This window comes from Megalops cyprinoides, chromosome 25, assembly GCF_013368585.1.
Source record: "Megalops cyprinoides isolate fMegCyp1 chromosome 25, fMegCyp1.pri, whole genome shotgun sequence".
Classification (NCBI taxonomy): domain Eukaryota; kingdom Metazoa; phylum Chordata; class Actinopteri; order Elopiformes; family Megalopidae; genus Megalops; species Megalops cyprinoides.
Window position 1 is genome coordinate 17,669,173 of NC_050607.1, and position 17,942 is coordinate 17,687,114.

At 46.3% G+C, this 17,942-nt stretch overlaps 2 protein-coding genes across 11 annotated transcripts; both read right to left on the minus strand.

Annotated features, from left to right (window-relative positions):
- Window positions 1–271: 271 nt before the first annotated feature.
- On the minus strand, window positions 272–6,425 carry sephs1 (selenophosphate synthetase 1). 3 transcript variants are annotated; one of them, XM_036520156.1, is made up of 9 exons: window positions 6,369–6,425; window positions 3,860–4,120; window positions 3,458–3,561; window positions 3,214–3,321; window positions 2,763–2,917; window positions 2,393–2,483; window positions 2,043–2,142; window positions 1,196–1,408; window positions 272–584 (listed from the first exon to the last, which is right to left on the minus strand). In XM_036520156.1, exons 2-9 carry the CDS (start codon window positions 4,050–4,052, stop codon window positions 370–372), a joined length of 1,179 nt encoding a protein of 392 aa, XP_036376049.1. In that variant the 5' UTR covers window positions 4,053–4,120; window positions 6,369–6,425; the 3' UTR covers window positions 272–369. The 3 variants fall into 3 exon arrangements, with proteins under 3 accessions (XP_036376049.1, XP_036376051.1, XP_036376050.1); XM_036520158.1 differs by lacking the exon at window positions 6,369–6,425 and adding an exon at window positions 6,296–6,364; XM_036520157.1 differs by lacking the exon at window positions 6,369–6,425 and adding an exon at window positions 5,670–5,892.
- A 2,049-nt stretch (window positions 6,426–8,474) lies between these two features.
- bend7 (BEN domain containing 7) lies at window positions 8,475–17,642 on the minus strand. Of its 8 annotated transcripts, none has more exons than XM_036519763.1 (10): window positions 16,986–17,316; window positions 16,034–16,111; window positions 15,401–15,718; window positions 13,993–14,115; window positions 13,256–13,551; window positions 11,469–11,694; window positions 11,059–11,172; window positions 10,433–10,483; window positions 8,882–8,932; window positions 8,475–8,760 (listed from the first exon to the last, which is right to left on the minus strand). In XM_036519763.1, exons 1-10 carry the CDS (start codon window positions 17,047–17,049, stop codon window positions 8,696–8,698), a joined length of 1,386 nt encoding a protein of 461 aa, XP_036375656.1. In that variant the 5' UTR covers window positions 17,050–17,316; the 3' UTR covers window positions 8,475–8,695. The 8 variants fall into 8 exon arrangements, with proteins under 8 accessions (XP_036375656.1, XP_036375654.1, XP_036375655.1 ...); XM_036519761.1 differs by having other exon boundaries at window positions 10,433–10,480; window positions 11,050–11,172; XM_036519762.1 differs by having other exon boundaries at window positions 8,882–8,929; window positions 11,050–11,172.
- Between the last annotated feature and the right edge of the window lie 300 nt (window positions 17,643–17,942).

The window sequence follows — 17,942 nt, forward strand, 5'->3', positions numbered from 1 at the left end:
CGCTATTACGGTACTTGGTTGGTAAATGGGTGCTAGGCAAAAGCACCTTTAAGTCAAAGCCTATGTGGCAATAGACGAGAAGAGTCTAAAGATTCAAAATGAATCAACCGTATCGGATAATATTCTCAACTTAGAAGCTGCCTTATGATTAGGTGCGTCTTCAGTTAATGTAACAGAAAATAACAGACATGAAAAGGAAATGGATTTTTATGTTTCGTTTTTCGTTGTTTTTGTTTCTTTTAACGTGATCTGCCCACAGGTCAGTGGGCAGTGGGGGGGGGTACACATTACCATGGTAGTTTTGTACATACTCTAGGATGGCGCTAGAATATCGGTCTGAAAAGGGGGCGCTCCTCCCTCATCCCGGGACTAAGAGGTGGCCCCCGGGGTGGGGTTGACGTTCTGCGTGGCGACCTGCGGCGCCACCTCGATGATCCGCGGCTTGTCGATGATCCGGGCCGTGCGGTTGCCCTTCTCCACGATGCCGATGATCCAGGCCTGGTGGCCCTCGCCGTACTTGGGGGACTTGATCTCGGCGCAGAAGCGGGCCGCCTGCTCCCGGGGCAGGCAGATCAGTAGGCCCCCTGCGGGACGAACAGAACCTCTCCAGCATCGGCACCACACACCAACGCCCGTGCACTCTTTATCCAGAATGTCTTCCAGCACAATAGAACGTAAGTGTTTCCATTCAGGCTGAATGAGCAACAGTGTCAGACCAGGCTAACAACACTCCCAGACCAGTGAGTGTGAGCAGAACACTATTCAAGCCCTACCCTAACTTGTGCAACCTTACTAGACAAGGGAAGGCAAGTATACTACCATACATCAGTCACTAGATCACGGAATCCAAAACATCGCAATACTACATATAAAATAAATAGCAGCACCAGAAGTAGCAGGTGTTAGTGGGTTTGAGGTTTAATAACACCTGTGAGAGAATGGGACTGAGGTGGAATAACACCTATGAGAGAATAACACCCACAAACAGAGGATGGATGCAATAAGCATTCAAAAATCTGTAGTAAGAGTGAGGCAACCAGACTTCCCTCCTCTAAAGTCACTCAATTTACTTTTGAGCCTGCCATGACTGATATTTACTTTCATCTATAAGTGACCAGCTGTTGACATAATATGAAGAAACAATCACACACACACACACAAACACACACACACACACACACAGCCCGTCCCCCACCTGAGGTCTCCGGACAGGTGCCATGCATGAGGCCGAACATGTTCCCGCAGGCCTTGCTGACGGCGGCCATCTTGGCCAGCACGGGTAGGTTGTGGATGACGAAGGACACCTCGCTCCTCTGCTGCCGGGCCAGGTTCTGGGCATGGCCCAGGATCCCGAACCCCGTGATGTCTGTCGCCGCGTGGGCGTTGAAGGTGTGCATCAGCCCGGCCGCTGGGGGTAAAAAAAAAAAAAAAAAGGTATTTACAGTATCTGCAAGTACAGTCCGTTCTGATCAACAATAAGCCATCTACTCTCCCCAGATTGGAGGCAGCAGTGTAGCACAGTGGTAAGGAGCAGGGCTTGTAACCAAAAGGTTGCTGGTTTTATTCCCCGATGGGGTACTGCTGCTGTACCTTTGATCAAGTACTTAATCTACAATATGTGCCTCAGTTAATTGCTGTCCAGCTGTATAAATGGACAGCATGTAAAAATTGTAACCTATGTATCTCTTTGGATAAGAGTGTCTGCTAAACACCAATGTAATGATCATGCACTTTCACCCTCAGCTTTTGAAGGGGTGTTAGCTCCTCTGACAGAGCACCATCTTTCCCCACAGTTACCTTGTAAAGCAGAGCCAAGCAAGCACATCGACACTTACAGCAGGGCAGTGGACTAAACAAGCACATCTGAATCCTGGCGTGGTGTAGCTTTTGTACTCTTGAGAACTCAACCTCAGTTACCTGAATGAATCTCCACCTTTATCGACTGACAACGTGTAAAACCCGAGCTGTGTAAATCATTCTGGATCAGGGTCACTGCCCAGCACACAGCAGCTTGTGATATAGAACAGGACATATGTTCTTACCCGTTCTGTTCAGTCTCGCCATGTTCATCATGGCTTCCTGATACGCCAGCTCCACGTCCTCTTGCGTCACCACCAGCTTGATCTTATTCCATTTCTCTGGCTGCAGAGACACAACGGATAGAAAATATTACGCGCCGATTAGGATCCATTACGTTTCACAATCGCTGATCAATCACTCAGTGACAGATGATTACAGTTCATTAATGGCATCACAAAATGGCAAACATTTCAAGAACAAACTGCCAGTAAGAACACTGAACAAGTGTGATACGTATCAAGGCCAGGTACAGTGGGTTTATTTCCAGAGAAACTATTTTTCATAGTGTTTCATTCATTTTGCTGTGACTTACAATATCTAACCACTGGTGGACGGCGACTGCTACTTGGGTCCCGAGGGGCTTCGTTAATACCAGCACATCTCCTGGTACTGCATTGTCAGGCCTGTGTTACACAAACAGTAGAAATACAAGCACAACTGAAAAATCCCCCCCAAAGAAAACGCAAAGCAAAAAAACCCCTCAAGAGGTGGGGATTCTTACAACAAAGCCGCCCAACATGTTAATATCCCAGGCAGCTAACACAGCACCCGTAGTGTAGCCGTTTCCACTTCATGACTGGTGGTGGTTTCCCCAGTGTGAGGATGACTAATGACAGGAAGTCAGCAGGAAAGGGGCGAGCGAGAGCGGGGGCAGACAGCGAGAGAGAGAGAGAGCTGCTCACATGATGAACTCGTTGGGCTGACACACCGTGGTGGCCACGCCCCCCAGCACGATCCAGGGGTTGAGTACCGTCTGGCCTCCCGTCACCGACGTCCCAGCCTCTTCTGAGGCGTCCTTGAATCCCTGAATTATTAAAGGCATCACTTTGTCCCTCTCCTGCCGAGGAAAGGAATCACATATGAAGAGGGGTATGGTCAGGACATAGGGGTATAAAACTAATTCTGCACACAACAACAAATCATTTTCAGCTGAAAGTGATTTGTGCACAAAATACTTGTACCTTGACACTGGTATGACAATTGACAGAAATGTATAATTCTGCTGACAATCAAACCAACACGCTACAACACAGGAGACAGAGTACTTCACGCAAGAGTGCATGATTGGCTGTGGAACCTACCATCAAATACATTTATATTACATATTTAATTCAGTGAATCATGGAAGTCTACCTTATCTGACATTTTATTACTGATTCCCAGGAGCATCAGCATATTGTCACATTCCGTGACCCCCATGGCATAAAGGTCACTTAGTACGTTGGCACATGCAATTCGGCCCTGGAGAGAAACATAAGAGAAGCAGCATTCAGCGCTACCGTTACTGTGGACACAGAACTCAACCTTCTGTGCATATATGTAAAAAACAAATGTGTATATTTTCTTAAACAACAAATGGTGATCAAAAAACTCCTACCATCATATAGGGGTCATCCACAATGGGATAAATGTAGTCTGTGGTCTGAACTAACGAGAGACCTCCGTGTCTCAATGGAATGACACATGTATCCATTCCAATGCCTAAACACACAAGACAGCAGACACACCGCAATTAGCAAGTGCACAACACACACAAATCAGTGAAACTTCACACGCACATAGACTGTATGGACATGACTTACTATACACTTGCTTAATGTACTTCCTCGTATTTAATAACTGACGAGCTGGATATTTACCAGCGCAATTCAGGCTGTAAAAACCTCTTGCTCAGGAGCGCTATGCGTGGACACCTGAAGGCCTCTGGTGTAACCGCCTTCCCCAGAATGCCGTGCATTTGCACGTTTTCAGGCGTGCGCCGGCAGCGAAAGGGACGTACCCAGTCTGGGCATGACTGCCCCCAGGAACTGCTCATCCTCCTGGAAGTGGTTCTCCTGCAGAGACTCCAGCAGCTTCTGCAGGACGTCCTGCGGCACCTTGCAGCCCGTACCCTTTAGCTCCGTGAAGCGGGTCAGCCTGAAGTTCTTGTCCAGTTCGTAGCTCTCGGGGTTGAAGGACTCCCGGACAGACATGGCTGGGGGAAAAAAACTGCTCGGGCCTCCACCACTGGTCAGACGTCTCCTTCACGACAGCTCACAATCTGGGAGAGAAAAACACTAAGGTTACTCTTAATGAAGCCCCTCCTTACTCTCACTTAGATATAAAAGCAGGAGGAGAGATGCAGAGATCTTCGGCTGACCTACCACAGGATAACCTACTTATGTTGGGGGAAAAAAAAGCATCCACTTATGTAAATGTTTTAAGACCTGGCTGTGCAGAACCTGCAGGAACCCCATGCAGACACCCTGCACAGATTTGTTGCAACTACCAATTTCATTTCAGCACAACTGAAATAGTACGACACAGAATTTAAACATAAAAATTAAGCTTTTTGGACTACTGGTATTGTCTGACTCTGATTCCTGCAGCAGAAGTTGCTTAAGCTGAAGTCAAGGTCAAGGTCAAAGGTCACGGTAGAAATGCAACCCATCATTGCCAACAGCCACCTGTAAGTCCGCAGCCTTTGGTTCGAGCTGGTGCTGCACAGTTTTGCAGATCTTTACATCGCATGGATGGGCCGATAATACACCATGCTATTTAGATGGACGCATGCATGATCCGTCCATAGGAAAGAGTAACGACTAAGCGCAGACGTTTTACACAGACACATTCACAGATGAAACACTCACAGTGAGGGAAACGGGAAATGTGGTCACTTTAAAACTAAACGGACATAACATTCACACCGCAGAAGTTCAACATAGACAACTTAGTGCCACACAAATGTCCAGTGCAGAAACACAAATACTGCATGAATATCAACTAATAACAACACTAATATACAGGATAACATCAATATCATTAAAAGAGTACTATGAAGCAGCACCATATGCAAGAATCTTGATGTCACCAGATGCAACTGGATATACACTTCAAATGGCAAGCCAATGGATACAATCTGAATATGAAAATATAAAAATAAAAATGGTTAACACCAACAGGTCCTGGTGAATGAAAACTTATTTGGCAATTAAAGACGAAGGCACAGATTAGGAACAGACCACCATTCAGCCTGGCATAATCACTTTGGGAATGGCTCTCCTGGCCGTTTCCTACGCAACAGCCCCCACCCCACACACACGTAAACTGTTAATTGCATTAACTACAGCATTGAACAGGTGGAAAGAAGGTAACACCCATAAAGTACATTTTGATCAACTTTAAAGAAGTCTGACCAATTTTAAAGAAATTATTTGAAAATTAATTTAAATAAATTAAACTCCCCTTTAACTAAGGCTACCTAAAGGTGGTGTTTTAATGTCTTTATTTACACCAAAAAGTGGGCTATATCAAACCTGTAGCTTTCAAACCTAGTATTAATGGACCCAATTCACGGTGAGAGCACTGGGGAAAATGACAGGTGCTTCTCAAATGCAGCCAGCGAAACGCGGTACTTGTGACAGGTTTTTACCATGCCAGAATGCCACTGGGCAAGTAACAAGGGCAATTATAGTGATAACATTACTTTGTACTGTTTAACTGGCTAGTTAAAGCCTACTCTAAGTTACTTCTGATCGCATATGCACAAGTACTGTATCTCGCAACCACTCCGTCTTGTGGGAACCAGTAAGCTAGTCAGCTAGGGTTACCTTAAAATTTTTGGAGCTGCTCCCTTAAAGCTCTGGGTGAGGCCTGCATCTTCAGCCCATATGCTCTCACAAAGCTACTGCCGTGTGCATCGTAAACGCATGGAGACGTATGCTTTTTCAGGGCACATGTATTAGTGAAACCATTCATTAAAGTTAGCCAAAGCACAGTTCCACGGGCAGCTACAGTCAGAGGAAAATGTCAGTGGAGCGTCTGTTGCATGCATTAACCCCTTGATTTTCTTGCTGCAGCCCATGCCATGGGCGCACTGAATACGCAGTTAGCTAGCGAGCTAGCTAGGTAATGTAACGCAAGATCAACACAAATAAATACGTGATCGCGCAAGGCATGGCCGTGATTGTCCGTACGCTTTGATTTGGCATTGCAGTGCGCTTTCTTGCTTTGGGTATCGGTTTGAAAACCGGTAAATACTGTCTCGTCGTTTCGAAGAAACCGGGGCAGGCTGCATCTAAAAATGTCGGCGGCTGAAAAAATTAACCCTTGAGCAACCCCTCTGAGATAAGAAACACACACTCTGCGTGCTGCAGAAACAACCACATTTCTTGCATTCTGCTCAACCATTGCCTTTTTTAACTGCTTAAGAAATATTTAAAGTAGTACCCCTCACGTTTTTAGGGAAGAAGGAGGGTTATATTCATATTTCGTTTCCCCTTTAATTCTCTGCTCTGGTTTATCCTTACCGGTTTCAGTTTAGCGGCGCCTCCCGATACAAGAGAGGGGACAGTCCCAGAATGCACTTGGGCCATTAGGGGAGCCCTTAAACAACGCCTGAAGAGAATTATTATTCGAAATAAAGTGTTTTTTACAGCATAATAAGCTACAGTAAAGTTAGTTTCTCCGAACTCTGAAGTGCACTCAAGCAGTTCCACGTGGCAAAAGTGTATCTTCCGCAAAAGGTGACAGATATGCATAAAAATTACGGTAAGAGAATAGGATTGGAGTGGGTCCTACACATGTCGACTGGCGCCTTTACCTCCCCTTTAAGCATTATTTTGAAGTGTGGCGAGAACAAAGTAAACAATGGAGCGCACCTTTAATTGAAGGTGCCATGCCCTTAATGCTAAACGATTTGTCTGCATCCTGCAGATCAAAAAAAAAACAAAAGTTGCACTTGTCTGTGTTAACATTCGAGTCACAGCAGTGTTTTAATTAAACCCATATTTAAGGTTTGCTTCCCCACAGCCTATGTCATCTAAATGTGTAGGAATTACCTTAATGAATAAATAATAAAAACACTACGAGACTATGAGACGATGTTTTTATTCAGTCAGGAATACTAATGCTCTTAGCAAGTCTAGGGCAAGTAATTATATATATATATATCCATATTTGTACTTATACTTTACATATCTTATGACAAAGGAACAAATTACAGATTTGGGCCGTGGGCACACCATAAAAAACATAGCAGTAAGGGCCACAGTAAATACTGTATATTTCACATACAAATTGTAAACAAGTCTCTTACGTAAACACCAAGTAAACACCTGTACAATTATACATTATCCACATGTCCACATGTCTTCTGCTGTAACTAAAAAAAGAAAAAAAAAAAAACAAACCTCTAGAACTTGAACAATGTACATTAGCGGAAGTCTTGAATATAAACAGATTTGGTTAATTCATTAGTCCAAGTCACCGAAATAAAATTAAAGTGCATTAAGTTAATTCTTTACGGGCTTTGTCGTTGCTAACACATTGTGTAATGTAAGAGAGCATCTAATAGAAAGACTGTATTTTTGACATTACATCTCAACAATACCTAATATATTTTTAAAGATATAAACTTCATCTATTTACATATCAAAATTATAATTACACACATTATGAAAGGCATGGAGTGATTAAGAATTGACCACAAAAATTACTATTTGCTGCATGAATTAGTCTTTTAGTATTTTTAGACATATTTTTATTATGCTGTATTAAAATATCAGCCTCTGTTAAGACACCATTATATTTCCATTCTGTTGAACTTTTTTGTGGTGACAATTGCAGATAGCAGAAAGACATTTTGTTATGTTCCTAATTGATTGTGCATTTTTTTTTTAATTAAAAGTTCAGCACAGTAGAGGTGTCTCTTCAGCAATTGCTAGTCCTGCTGGCACCATGAAGTGCATGTTGTGTTGGGTGGAACTGCATCTTGGTCTCTCAAATCGTGGGATTAAATAACTAGTCCTCAGTCGCAGGCAATTAAGACGGAATCTGTAAACTCCAGCCAGTGGTGAAAGAAAAGAATGCTTGTATTCACAAGCAACAATTCTGGGCAGAATCTGCACAAATTCACGGATTCACAAATCATTATTATCATATGGATAGGCTGGCACAGGGAGCCAAATAAGCCATCCAGATAATGTAAAAATCTGTGAAAATTCCTGTGAACAAATAATTCTGATGAAGAAAGGCAACAAACTAAAGTTAGTTCCTGTGAGAGAAGTCAACTATTGTGTCTGCCTGAGCTGAAACCAAACAGGACAACACTACGGAACTCAGATTTTTGAGGCTGAAAACACTGTATTCACTCCAGACAGGCACCCAAAACAGGGACGTTGTACACTGTACAGCATCCACCAATAACACAAGCTAATCTGACACACATTAAAGATGACTAGGTAAGCTTGTAGATGTTACTCCCAATGATACCTAAACTACAATGAGGCCAGAAAGACTGGATCGTAATTAACACAGTTGAATGCTGCTCATAACTTCCTTGCCCTTTGATTTGTAGCAGAGGGCAAGAATAGCTTTGGATCCCCCATACCCCACAGAGTCTAAATGGTCTTGGCATGGGGTGGTCACATACAGAGCTTATCTTGTTGCGGAACACTTCCCAAAAGCGAGCTAGCCTTACCTAACTTAATACTTTCACGCGCGGGTTTCTCAACGGCGGTGAAGTGAATCGGCCTCACAGTAAAATAAACCTAAGCTCCCCAGAATGGAAAGAGAAAGTGGCACATGGTTAAGTCAGGGGTGCTACACCACGACACCTCCCAGCGGCCGGCAGCCATTAGGCCGTGACGTCCTTCTCGCCGCCGGCGTCCATGTTCTCGGCCGTTTTCTCGAAGCCGCAGCCTAGAGCACAAGGGACAGCTCAATACAGCGAATCTTTCCTCCTAAGAAATGTATATAATATGACTGCAGCACGTGATTAATATCAGAGAGAGAAAACGCAAGCACAGTGCAGGTGCGTTACCTGTCGTCGGTAATACACCTTCCCTCCCCTCTTCAGAGCAGTGAAAATCTTCTGTTGAAATGAATAAAGACAGTGTGCTGTCATGCAGCAATCTTTACCCAAAGGCATCAAGCAAACAGCAGCGGAACAGCATGGCAATCATCGTACGGATGTCAATGAAAGGAACCGAAGCAACAATGACAGGGATGGGGCACCGGCAGAAAAAAATATTAAAGGAGATTTATAGGGCTACACTGTGCTGCGCCGTCTGTGATCAGTGCGGTGCCTGGGTGTGAGTGCAATTTGCCGTTCCACAGCCCTCACAACAGCATCCGGAGAGACAGGCTAGGTTAATACAGGAGCTGGGCGATTTACTGTTGGGGCCCGAAGGTAAATCAGCATTCCCTCGGGGGGCGTTTTCATACGAGAGGCCGCGGATTACGCTGCAAACTCTCCAAGGACGCCGGCGAGAGGCGAGCGGAATCGCTGATTCACAGCGGAGCTTCTGCTCCACGGAGCGTCCCGGCTCCAAACCCTGGGTGTGGGGACCAGCGTGCTTTCAGCCCGCCCCTGGTATGAGTTCCCATCCTGCTCTGCTTCTCCTCTGTTGCATAAGAAGAGTGAGATTTACTTGGGAGGGGAGGCAGCAATTGAGGAAATAAAGCCACAGATGAGCTCACCAATGAATCATTTTGCTATTGCTTTGCTGTTACCCTACTTGCCAGGTAAGTATCAGTCATATTTTCACGGGTAAATCCAAACACAAATGCTTCAATCTCTCCAGTCATTTTAATGTACACTTAAAGCAGAAGGCACAAAGTGCAATCAACGTGATAGTGCGAAAACAAATTGTCACAGCTTTCCATGAATGTACATTAAGGCCAAAACTGTTATGCTCAACTGTCCCCCATAGAGCTGTAAACCTTCCGAGGAGGGTACGCTCTATTCAGATTTAAGAGGGCTTGCAGTGTCTGCAGGCTTATTCCAGCAAGGCACTTAACCACGAGTCAATGAGTCATGCTCTCTCACACGCCAATCGAGGCTCCCAGACCTACTCTTCAGAATGTCAGTGCTCTCAGGATGGCTGGAAAACCTGTTGGATTGGGGCTCTCTAGGACAGGAGATGCTATGTAGGAAAAGATCTATAAGGAAAGATGTGAAACAGCGCTGTAGGTGGAGGTGGCTCTATCAGCCCCCCCCCCAACACACTCCCATCTGTTCCCGCCGGAGTGTGGAGTCAGCGCTGCGCTCCTCAGATGATTGGAAAGGGAAGGGGACAGGGCGGCGATCAGCCATAAAGGCAGGGGGGCAGAGAGCGCAGCGTCTGCGGCTAATTAGCTGACATTTCGGGAGCCGGAGATAGCCGTGGGAGTGTCAGATGTTCCCGGGGATGAGCGCGGTCGGAAAATTTATGAACCAATAACGGGCCGGCCAAGCCAGGGGCGGAGCAGGAGAAGGAAGTTGCTGCGGGTCAACAGCACAGAAACACAGAAAATAATGCAGAGGTGGGGAGGGAGGGGCACGATCTGGGAGTACCAACTGCCACAGGTATGATCACACACACAGAAATACCTGTTTTTATGGAGGTCCTGTTGAAATTGTCATCACAGTCTGCGGCCTCTGCTGAACCAATAAAATGAAAGCATTTAAGTGGGAGGGGCCAGCTGTTCTTGTCCATGTAGTTCCATCAAGTATAGTGAGATTTTAACCCCCTCTAGTAAATCAGTGCCATACACCTTACACATTAATCACAAAGATACAAACACTATGACCACATATTCTGCTCCTGTCTTCATTCTGTTAATCTTACTTCCTAGGTTCCAGTTGGTAACAGGACAGTGTGTTGCTATGCTAACTATATATGTTTTGAATCAGACTATTCCAATTCAAGAAACAATTAGCATATAGCTACTTATGAAACAGAACTTTCACTGACAATGTCAAGCACAGGGGGATGCATATCTGGTCCATACATACAACATCTGTGCTAAAAGCTTGCGTAGGGAATTTCTCAGATTCTGCTTACATGTAACTATGCTTTAACTCGATTATAAATTCACAGTGACGGTCATGGTTTCCATAGCGTGCTACTTTCCCCTAAACAGTTACCGTAGTAGTTATTGATGAGTACATGGTAATTGAATTTCTTCGCCTTCTGAATCTGTGGCACACCTCCAAACAGCACTCACCCCAATTACCTCTTTTTAACCGTCTCCTGGCCAGCTTGATCTGGTCCTGCAGGATCTGCACCCAGTCTCTGGGTCCTGGGAGCCTCTCGATGCGGTTGGCAGTGCAGTACTTCTCTGTGAAGGCTGGACACGGTACAAAAGAATCAAGGTGACGAGCTTTCAAAGTCAACGCTGCGACTGGAATCCACAGGAAACTTGGCTAAAAATGTGTCCACAGTGGCAGCTCACCTCACCGTTATCATTTACCCTACGTACCCAGGGAGAATTTGAAAATAACTGCCTTGTATGGATTAAAAGAGGCACTGGAGAGTGGGCTCCAGGGAAAGTGTTTATTTGGCCACCAGTCCCTCTCTGATTTGTCTGTAGCTCTGGGTTTGTATGTCTGTGTGCTTGGCTGCGTCTGTGAGGACAGAGCCTACCCTTTATGGCCCCTACGATGTTCTGGTCCAGCCCCTTTCTGTTGTCGTTCAGCCCCCTCTTCCTCTTGCCGTTGGGGAGCGAGTTGGCCAGCGTGGCGTCGTCGAAGAACGCGCACACCAGCTTCCTGAAGAGCAGGCTGCCGGAGCGCGTGTAATTGACCAGGATGGAGTCCAGCTGGGACTTGGGGATGTACACGTCATAGTCCTCGGCCAGCTGGACCTCGGGCTAGCAGAAACACACACACACGCGTGCGCGCACACACACACACACACACACACACACACACACACACACACACACACACACACACACACACACACACACAAGGACAAACAGGCACAAGACACACACCCAGACAGAAACACACGGACAGACATGTGCAAAGGACACAGACACACAAAAACCCACACGCCCCAGATACAGAGAGAGTGACAGATATATTTACAGTCACACACACACACACACACACACACACACACACACAAAGACAGCCACAGACACCCAGACACACACAAAGACACAAACAGAGACAAACGCCAACCCACACACACACACACACACAGGAGATGAGTCGTTAACATGAATTGCACTCTGCAGCTCTTAGAGTCCTCTCTGCTCTTGATGTGAGAATTCAATAGATGTCATGAGACTTTTATCTCCACCGCTGGTCAAGTCCATTCCTCTCAAGCGAGTTTTAACTTTGAGAATATTAACGGCGGTGACACTGCTACACTCACAGGCTGAACAAAACAAGAGTTGAAGCAAGGTAAACCACAGATGGAAAAAAAAAAAAAACTGCACTGCAATCCAGTCGGCAAAAATGCACAGTACAACATATTTCTGGGAGCAGATCCTCCTCTTTTAGGCGCTGGTCTTTCACAAGACCACTCAGTCGCATTCTGCTCACTGATTCATCAAATTAACTTCAGCACATCTTCAGTGCATAACCGCACGCAGGTCGCTATCTTTAAAGCCGACTTCACCTCAGCCTTGTTTTAAGGAGAGGAACAGTGTATAATGCTAAGTCGCTTTGGATAAAAGAATGAATAAATGTAAATGTAATGCAAAGAATATTGTAAGCGCAAAAAAATGTAACTCAACAACACAGCGCCTCGAACATTAAAATAAAATCCCCTGCACATAATGAAATTACGGCACCAAAAGAAACAGCCATTTAATTGCAGAGAGATAACAAGCACGCAGGAGAAAACGCCACTGAATATTAATTTTACAATTCATAGCAAATTAATCTGACGGTTTGGGTAGTGACAGTTCGAAAACAAATCTGTCGTGTCAGTCAGCGTGATCGTGGTGACGCCACAGTGGTTTGAGGTTCGGGTGAAAACGGCTCCCTCAGAACAGAAATAAATACAGCACTGTTACAGACTGCAGATCTCCACCGTGTGAGCTAAGCACCAGGGTACATGGAGTCTCTGTACATTCTCCCCTCTGCATCTGGACTGCCACACATTACATTACAATACATTATTGTCATTTAGCAGTCGCTCTTATCCAGTGCAACTTACACAGGTTACAGTTTTTACATGTAATCCACTTATACAGCTGGATATTTACTGAGGCAATTAAGGGTTAAACACCCTACCCAAGGATACACCAGCAGTGCCCCAGCAGGGAATCAAACCAGCGACCTTTTGGCTACAAGCCCTGCTCCTTACCACGATACTACACTCCTACACAAAAAGACAGGGATCAAGCTGATCTTCAGCAACAGTGGAGCTCAGGTATGGGGTTGAGAGATAAGAGCGTTAGGCTGTGTATTCCTTACCTCTGTAGAGGGTGGCTCCTTGATCAGGCTGTAGTGAGCTGGTTGGGCTTCTGTCGGAGGGGGTGGGGCCGGCTGGGCAGTTGTGTTGGGCTGGGCGGGGACCAGCCTCTCCCGGGACGGCCGCTCCCTCCTCCCGTTGGGGTCGGGCGCCGGGCTGGCCGGGACGGGGACCCTCTTACTGGGGGCAGCCAGCGGCGCCACCTTGTGGACGGATCTCCTCTTGCGGGGTCTCTTCCTAGGGGCCGGAGAGCGGGCAGGGCTGATGCTGCTCTGGGCACGCTGTTTTTCCTGAGCTCCTGAAGCAAACGGAGATCCGGCCGCTTCATTCAAATCCTTACAGCCAACGTATAATGTATCCAATAATTTAAAAAATATCAAAGCACTTACGTAAGTATCATTAAGAAATTATATTTTTAATATTAGCTTCAGTGATTTTTTTTTACATTTATTTCTGTTGGGAACTTCACAATGAGCAACAATAGAGTCTCAGTCTTGGTCCTGAGGTCCCTTGAGGCCACTGAGACCCCATCTTGGTCTAGGTCTCCAGACCCTGTTATTCAGTCTGGATCTCTCCAGACTGTGCCTGGGTGACAGACCAGGACAGACACAGGGGCCTATCAAAGGGCTCTGGCCTTGATGTGATTGGCCACAGCACGCCCAGTCTCAGCCCCATCCCTGAGGACCGAGCGCACGTTACCTCTGACGCGAGGGGGGGGGGGGGGGCGTGGCAGTCTGACCTTTCTGCGTCTGCATCAGCTTCCTCATGGTGCGCAGCTCCTGCAGAATGGCCTGGAGGGTGCTCTTGCAGTTGCACATGCAGCAGCTGGCCTCCGCCGCTCCGGCCGCGGGCGGGACCACGTCTGCAGGAACACAGGCACAGAAGAGCGCGAGGTCTCGCACTGGCGCTGACATCACACCCTAGCCCTGCCCGAGCGGCCCTGCCAAGCCCGGCCACTTCTGATGATGTCATAACGCGTAATGCCTGGTCGCGAGCGGCGAGGGGCCGCGCGCCGCAGAGAATGAGCTCCTCTCATCCCCGACTCTGCGCTCGCTCGGCTGCCTCTCGCCCCTGCTCGGGCCAGGCGGTCTGGCAGACCGCGCTCCAGGCGCTTCCAGACACCGCTCGTCTCTGGCAGGGCTGAGATTTTCCACAACTTCCATGAATTACTAACCTCCTTGTCTGATTTCGGCAGATGTGGGCTCGTGTGTGCTTTCACAGCAATGTCTAGCGCACACAGTTAATGTCAGCCAATTGGCCTGCCTACCAAATCCAACTTGAATACAACTGGAACATTGACTATCTCACCGTTTCCTGTGAATCTCTGCCCCAAGATGCTCCACAAGGGCACAGCGCTACAAACAACTTCATTGACTGACTGTCTGACAGACAGACTGGCCGATTTGCCGACTGGTTATCAGCGCTGGTTCCCAGTACCGGTGATAATTATATTCCTGAGCAGTAAAATCTGTAATAATGCGCATTTTCCCATCCAAACGGTGACATCACCTGCATACTAATTGAGATCAGAGGTCGTGAAAACAGAGACACTGCGGCTCTTGTAGGCCAAGGTTGCCCAGCGCTTCACACAACAAACACAAACAACCGCGAGAAACACCTCGCACACAGAATTTACTTGATCCATCCTGGCTGTTGAACAGAGAAGAGATATTGGCCGCATTTATAAGCGAGATTTTTTGACTGCAATTATAAGCATGTTTGTTAAATATATCCTGAATAACAAGCTCGTTTGAACCATCTGCAGCATGAATATCTTTCGTAGGACAGAAATCCAAAAGCTCTTTTTTTCCCGCCTACGTTCTGCAAGTAAAAACAATCATAAATTGGAAGCAGCTGACGGCAATGAAATGTCTGTTTTTGGACATGATCAATGAGGGAGACCGCTCCAGGGAGAACAGACCTCTGGGAATTTCATTAAACCATGTGAGAAGGAATTGAAAATAATCCTTTCAAGATGACATTAAAGACCGAAGGCAGTGCAGCTTAACTGTACATCAAAAGAGTACGCCTCTGGTCCTGCGAGCTCCATTGTGATCTGTTCTCCGTGAAGCCCCGGCGAAAGGGGGAGGGCGGAGCCCAACTGATCGATGATTCGGGACAGGGCGCGGGTGTGGGGGGGACCCTACCGTTGATTTTGACCACGGTCTTGGCCGTGTTGAGCATCTTGAGGGTCTTGGAGCGAGTGCCGTACTGGCCGGGGGCCTGGGGCCTGAACGCTGTGTCGTGACTCCAGGAGCTGTGCTGCGGTTCCTCCTGGGAGGGGGCGGTGTTGGCGGTGGCGGCGGGTGGCCGAGCCCAGCCCAGCTCCAGGTCCTGGGGCTCCTGCTTCAGGGTCTCGCCCTCCCGGCCCACCCGCTGGTACACGCGCCCGGCCTTGTCGTTCAGCAGCCTCATCATGCCAGTGATCTGGCGCTTGATCTCCATGCCCTCGTCGCCTAGCCAGGCTGAGGAGCATAGCACTATTTCACCGAGAGGCTCGGACACACTTACTGATACACTGCAGTTCATTTTAAACCGCGGCATGCAGCTCTGACCTGTGTAATGCAACCATCTACAGCTGCATGCACCAACTTCAAAACTTCAAAAGTGTTCCTCCAAACAAATACACTCATAAAATTCAAATTCTGTGAGGTAAATAAATTAATTATCTAACTCTCTCTCAGCTGCATGCGATGCCTGGGGTTTGCTGTATCACAATCACCAAGCCAGCCATCCATTTATTTATTCTTTTTTTTCCTCAAAAACAAATAATATTGTACCTTCAGGCATGGTTACACTTTTCATTTCCCCATTGACATCAGTTGTTTCGGCACTGTCGAAGTACTCGGCCTCGAAATCTGAAAATGAAGACATGGACCATGGCTTGCGTGGCTGCATACAAGCGCGCGCTTCAACTCCTCTCCATGCGCAAGCACGACGTACAGTTATTCAAGCAACGGGGAGACCTGGAACGTCAGCATATGCCTATCCAACGTATATCCATAAAGGAATTAGCCAAATACATACTGTACAACTTATAAAAATAACTTTTTTCTCTGAAGTGGGGCAATTTAAGCTTTAATGCACGCATGGTGATGGAGCAGGATATACGTCGCCTATCTGTGGCTATGAGAGGACTACGTAGGCAGGGCTGGGAGCCAATCTTGCTTTCCTCCGCTCTGCTGCCTGCTAGTCTGTACCACCTGTAGGTGGAACGTGAAGAAGTGCCTCATTTAGCCTCATCTCAAACCAGACGCAACACTCGTCTGCTAACATCTTGCGCTACTGTGTTTCAACGCGCGACAAGTAAATATTAGGTGACAGACGGTTTTCATTAAGGGCACGCGTCAATCGGTTGTGTCTGAATAATGCAACTGTGAGACAAGTTTAAGAGAGGCTAGGGTGCATATATCTTTTAGGTTAATTAGCCAGCACACCTTCTCCAAGAAAACCTTACAGGGTATCTCGCCAATTCAGCGGTTAAACCAGACACTTAGTTCGTCATGGCTTTTGTATCAACTGGTATGTGGCACAGACACAGACAGGCATTTTCATGTTCATAAGTTTGCGGTATTCCCCGTGGATCAAGACATCAGGAGAATTAGGCAGACATTGCAGGTGCATTCCTCCTCCTTTGTCGTATTTAGTCTCATTTACCCCCTTTATGTTTACATTATAACAGAGGAAGCGGCGACAGCACAGCAGACAACATCTTGAAAGCCCTTGTCTTACCTTCCTCATTAACCAGTTTAAAGCTTTGCGATTTCCTGCTCCGTTTCCTCTCCGAAAACTCCATTTTATTAAAAAAAAATTCTGTGAAATAGAGACCCAGGAATGAGACAGAACTCAGGAGATCGCGCGGTACATCGGAATAAACTGCGGGACCGAGGTCCGTCTCTTTAATCAGCAAAAACTCCTGCTCATTACAGTATTTCAGTTCCAACTGCTAAACGTCACATTCGTTAGATCATTAGAGCTTGTAAACGAAAAGCAGCGCAAAGTCACGTTTTTAAAAACGCCGAACGGTTTCGCCTTTTCATCTTCTTGCATTTGGTTTCGAGGCTGTTCGTTTTGGGATGTAAATAAATAAACGGGTTTACTTACATTTTCGTCATACCTATTCCTTTGCGCCACCTTATGGTAATATTTCGAAGAGTACAAAGTGAGAATCCAAAATTTGCATGAAACCACTGTCACAGCAGCTGATAAGGAGATGGATCATTATTTTTATTAGTCGCGATTAAATGCGAGATGACTGATGACTGATGCAAAATCTATGTAAACAGCATCAATGTTCTCGACAGTAGCCTACTGGTTAATTGAATTATACATACTTACTATCACTATGGTATAATATCTTTATAAGAAAAATCGATGTAATTACTGACTGCTCCCCGCAAGGCATTAAAAGTTCGAAAATAACGAATGTTTGCTAGATGGCTAGCAAACCCACAAGTGGTGCGCTTCGAGTTAGCCATAATTCCACTGATAAAGCGTCCTGTATAGATGCTTGTTCGATCAGAAAACAAATACTGGGGTTAGACGCCTAATGACCCACATAGGAGGTTGGACCTGAACCGCTGCTGTCACCAACTTTGATTGGCAGTCTTTCATGTGCGTATGAAGAGGCAGGCATTGACCCATGTTGAAAGAAAATAGAAGGTTTATTATTATTATTATTATTATTAT

Coding starts and splice junctions, on each gene's coding strand:
- sephs1 (XM_036520156.1), bottom strand. CDS start 4,052: ATGTCTGTCCGGGAGTCCTTCAACCCCGAGAGCTACGAACTGGACAAG. Junction 3,322..3,457: donor TGGATGACCCCTATATGATG/GTAGGAGTTTTT, acceptor GTTTCTCTCCAG/GGCCGAATTGCATGTGCCAA. Junction 585..1,195: donor CACCTGTCCGGAGACCTCAG/GTGGGGGACGGG, acceptor TTCGTCCCGCAG/GGGGCCTACTGATCTGCCTG.
- bend7 (XM_036519756.1), bottom strand. CDS start 17,049: ATGGAGTTTTCGGAGAGGAAACGGAGCAGGAAATCGCAAAGCTTTAAA. Junction 15,719..16,033: donor AAGTGTAACCATGCCTGAAG/GTACAATATTAT, acceptor TATGCTCCTCAG/CCTGGCTAGGCGACGAGGGC. Junction 13,552..13,992: donor GCTGATGCAGACGCAGAAAG/GTCAGACTGCCA, acceptor CGTTTGCTTCAG/GAGCTCAGGAAAAACAGCGT.